The sequence below is a fragment of the Arachis ipaensis genome, chromosome B08 (genome assembly GCF_000816755.2).
Source record: "Arachis ipaensis cultivar K30076 chromosome B08, Araip1.1, whole genome shotgun sequence".
Classification (NCBI taxonomy): domain Eukaryota; kingdom Viridiplantae; phylum Streptophyta; class Magnoliopsida; order Fabales; family Fabaceae; genus Arachis; species Arachis ipaensis.
The window spans coordinates 14,275,022-14,279,868 of NC_029792.2; the positions used below are offsets into that span (position 1 = coordinate 14,275,022).

The 4,847-nt window shown below is 34.6% G+C and overlaps 1 protein-coding gene across 1 annotated transcript in view; it reads left to right on the top strand.

The window, feature by feature from the left end:
• Window positions 4,137-4,847, top strand: part of LOC107610573 (cullin-associated NEDD8-dissociated protein 1-like) — a 2,456-nt gene continuing 1,745 nt past the window's right edge. Inside the window, exons 1-3 of the mRNA XM_016312610.2 lie at window positions 4,137-4,346; window positions 4,438-4,614; window positions 4,706-4,837. Of these exons, the coding sequence (XP_016168096.2) occupies window positions 4,549-4,614; window positions 4,706-4,837 (198 nt within the window). The 5' untranslated portion in view covers window positions 4,137-4,346; window positions 4,438-4,548. The remainder of the gene's footprint in view (window positions 4,347-4,437; window positions 4,615-4,705; window positions 4,838-4,847) is intronic.

Sequence of the window (4,847 nt, forward strand, 5' to 3'; positions counted from 1 at the left end):
TTTGAATATTTAATTAGCATATAAATATTTACTGTACTACATAAATAAAATTATTCTCCACATACAATCTTTTTACCCATACAAGTCTATATATTTTATTTCACACCAGACACCCCTCTTCTAACACGTCGATTTCACGCGCCTCCTAATTTAACAGATTTTTCAATCAACGCGCGCACGTTCTTCTTTTTCTTCATGTTACTGCACGTTCTTCTTCTTCTTCTTCTTCGCTATCGTCGTCATTAACACCACCTCTTCCTCCTCCTCCTTTTTTTCATTGAATTTTCTTCTCTTCCTTTCTTTTTCTCTTTCTCCTCCATCATGAGTTATCTCGTTGTTGAATATAATGAATAATTCAAGTTCAGATTGTCAATTGAACCAGAACGAAATTGATTATTGTTTTTGAATCCAATCAAGTGGCTAAGGTGTGGTACAATTCAGAAGAAAAAAATACAGCATTAGAGGAAATATTTTTCTGTATTTGCAGCAAATTTGGGTGTAACACGAAGATATTTGGGTGTAAAATGAAGATATTTGGTGTATTTTTATTCTGATAAGTTCTGCATAATTCAAAACTCTTCCTCTTCCTCCTCCTCATCTTCTGCTGCTGCTTTTTTTTTTTCATCATCATCACCATTTTCTTCTTCTTTTTTTCTTATTCATCTTTTCCTTTTTGTTTTACCTTTTTAAGTTTCTTCTTGTTTTACCCTCTTAACAAGAATAAAAACAAAAAAAATCAAACAAAAAAGAAGAAGAAACACATAATGCTCCAAAATGACTTGAAAGAGGATGAACTTACGGCCATGGATTCCTTAATCCTACATTTTTGTAGGTGTATCATTAACCATCATCAAAATAATTACAAAATATACCCCGTTTTTTTTTTTTGAAAAAAATCACTAATTGGATTTCGATCCCTCAAATTATTGATTTTTTTTACTTTTTCCCTTTTCCTTTCATTCTCACATTAGAAGCATTCAGAGAAGAGAAGGTCTGCTAGGGTTTTCATTTAATTTCAATTCCTGCATTTCTGTCTTCCTCTTCCTCTGCTGCAAATCTCATTAGCATATCCTCGCCGCCGTGCAAGACGCTGCCTCAACGCTTGGAGGTTAGTTAATCATTATGCCTTTTCAATTCATGAATCCCTTTTCTTCCTCTCCCTCTGTCATTAAAAAACCTAAATACTGGCTTGCATTTTCGGCTACTGTCCCACCACTTGGTTTTAGCACTTACTATGTATCTAAAGCTAAACAAGCAGGTTAATCCTCATGGGTGATCCAATTCTCAGAACATGATGAGTCATGTTTATAAAAGTAACCAAGAAAAACTTTTTGTATGTGATAACTGATAAAATTATTGTTTTTACTGCTATTGCAGCTACTATTTCAGAGATATATACACCATACAAATCAAGGAATCAGAAGAATACAATTGAAGTTGGTCCAGGAAACTTGAAACTGATTTATACCGAGAAGGAAGCAAAAACTCACTGAATACATCAACAGCAAAAGCAAGGTATGCAATTTGGATGGAACCTTACTTTTCTACTTCATTCCTTTACATTTGTCACTTTGAAAATCTAGTATATCATTGTACTTAGATACAATTTATATCCAAATACATTGATCTAAGAATTTATTAGATGTTCAAATTGTGTGGTTTTTTAATGTTTTGTTATTTGTGATGAGTTTAGAAAACTCTAAATTAATTTTTGTGATGACTAAAAATTATTAATATAATTATTTACAAAATTATTAATTTGATCTTAATTCATACTTATTTAATTAATAATTTTGTTGGTGCAGATTTTGCTATTGTGCCGAAAATAAAAAAATGTTGCAAGCCCATATATGCATCTTACCTTCAGCTTTGATGTTAAATATGATTATGTTCGCTGAATTATTGGGCCAGTTTTATTACTGAAAGCCCAATGTGCTTCTTAGCTTTGTTCAAAGCATGTTATATCAAATGGCTGAAGTAATTTGTGTTTAATTGGGCCAGAATCATGTTGAACTAAGCCCAAAATGATATTGCTTGGAGGTAGCTTACATGGTCCGAAACCATTAAGCAAAGAAAGCAAAAGTTCATTGCTTCCAAACGGATCTCACTCTTTCATCATATGGATCTCAAATTCAATTAATTTGAATTTAACTTACATTGGGAACTATAAGAGAGAAAGTGTGATTGACATGATTGATTGCATTAATGCTATACGCTACTCAACATAGATGGAAGTAAAAAGCAACTCATTTTAATTAATTTGTTCTATTTCATTTAATTGCTTTTCTTTCAAACTCTATCTTCTCTCTCAACTCTCTTCTCTTTTCGGTCTTTACACAGCAAACCATGGAAGCTACAACTAGCCACCGAAGAGAAGAAGAAGCACGCTACAAGACCATCACAATGATGACAAGAAAAAAAAAACTAAAAGTATGATGTGGCTAAGATTCTCATTCATTTGTGGTAAGATTTTGTGAAAAGATCTTGGACTCTCCATACCAAAAATGGAAGAGAAGATCTCAGTCAGAGAAGAAGATCCTTGGAGAGATGGCTTGTCTCTGATTCTGCTCAACCACCACAGGAGGTAGCTACAGTGGCTACGTGATGGAAGAGACAGAGATTGGAGCAGATGAAGCTATCATCATCATGAAGTATCAAGGGCTAGGAGTTCATCTTGGAGAGCAAGGCAATGCAAGGATGGAGGGCTCGGATTGATGAAGATTGGTGACCAAGGAAGGACTAGAGGTAATTGCATGTTGGGTTTTGCATAGGTTATCTCTTCTCTCTCTCTGGTCGAACCGGTTCTGGTTGAAGAAGAAGAAGATTGGCTTGGTTTGTTTGGTTTCAACCTTGGAGGCTTCTCTCTATAAGTAAGGGTGAACAGTCAGGGTTTGATTCAAGGAGTGAGAGTGCAAGGCACAGGGTTCTCATAGCTACCTAAGCTAACAGAAGTTCTTCTCCTTCAATATTTTTCATTTTGTAATTTTTCTGTTTAATTTTGTCTGTCTTGAGTCTCATAGAAAAAAGGCAAACAGTGAGATTTGCAATGGAAAAGCCATAGAGCGGAAAAAGGTAGAGAGTGCAAAATTAAAAGAAAAAGCCATAGATGTCCTTAGAGTTTCTTTGTACATCTGTGTTGTGTTTCATGATTCTGTGGGAATCCCCTTGCAAGTTGGGTTAGCACTTTGCAGTGAAAGCTTGGCTGTAACCAAGTCAAGTTTAGGATTGGGTTTAGATTCTGAACTTGTCCCAGATAGGAAGGGTAGTTCTTAAGGAGAATTGATGTTTGTAATCAAAGATGATTATAGTGAAATTCCATCATTGTTGTGATGGAGACTGGATGTAGGCTGCACTGCACTTAGTAGCTGAACCAGGATATATCTGGGTGCAATTTTCTCTCTCTTCTACTCCATTTCTGTTTCTGCTGTATAGGAGATAAAACTGAAAAATATCTCGTGTTGATTGACGAGACAAAAAGAAAAGTCTCGTGGCAGGGTACGAGACAAAAGAAAAAGTCTCGTGGTTGGTTACGAGAAAAAAAAGACAAAAAGTTACCAGAAGTTGTTTGAAAGACCAACAAGTATTGTCAAGTGAAAAATGGGCTAAGATTCAACCCCCTTCTCTTAGCCACTAAAAACCATCAATTTGCTTACTGAATACTGTATCCTAAATTAGTATTTGAATAATTTGTTCAAATGGTTAGTAGTTGAGTTCAAGTTGTTAGTATCTGAATACTGTATTATGAAAGTATGGGTTGAATCGAAAAAGAGATTTCCTTCAATGCAGTGTAGACATCTAAAATTAAATTGTATTCATTGTAATTAAGAACTCAACTACTTTTCATAATATTTTCGATTTGCTTTATATATCTGATACATATCTTAACTAGAGATACTTGATGTGCTTGTGCTAAACAAAAAGAGCATTCTTTTTATGATAATGCCTGTGATTGAATTTTTATGCATCTTTATAAACATATTTTGTATGAAGCTAGCTTTCACCTTAACTTTTTGTGATTTTTATGTTTAATATTCTTTATCTTTGCTCTAATATTTCCGGTTGAATTGTTAACTGTTTGTAAATTTGTTGAACACTGCAAATTCCCGTATATGACCTTGTTACATTTGGGAGAGATTGGTAGGAGAAAGGATCTTAGTGCACATGCTCATATAGAAAATATTGTCATTGAATCCTTCCAATCTCCTTTTGAAGAGATAAAGTCTGCTACCTCTTATGCTCTTGGTAATATCGCTGTTGGCAACCTTCCAAAATACTTGCCATTTATCTTGGATCAGATTGATAATCAGCAGAAAAAATAGTATATCTTGCTTCATTCTTTGAAGGAGGTGTGTTTCCTTGAACAAATATTTTTCCCTTGATTGTGATTTCGTGCAGATATTTATGGAAGATGCAATTCTATTGCCCTTTCTTACCCAGGTAATTGTGAGACAATCTGTTGATAAAGCAGAGTTTCAAGAGTCGAGTGTTGAGAAAATACTTAATTTACTCTTCAACCACTGTGAAAGTGAAGAAGAAGGGGTGCGCAATATGGTGGCCGAGTGTTTGGGAAAAATTGCACTTATTGAACCTGCAAAACTTGTTCCTGCACTCAAGGTAGCTGAATTTTCTGTTGGTATGCTGTATTCATGCTTTTGACTTGCAAGTTATATATGATGGATATCTTTGTGTTTTGAAATTTCTTTAGGTAAGAACAACCAGCCCAGCTGCTTTTATCCAAGCTACTGTTGTCATTGCTGTAAAGTACTCTATAATGGAACGTCGTGAGAAGATAGACGAGATATCATCATTTCTAATGCTTATCAAGGATAATGACAGTGTGAGTTTAA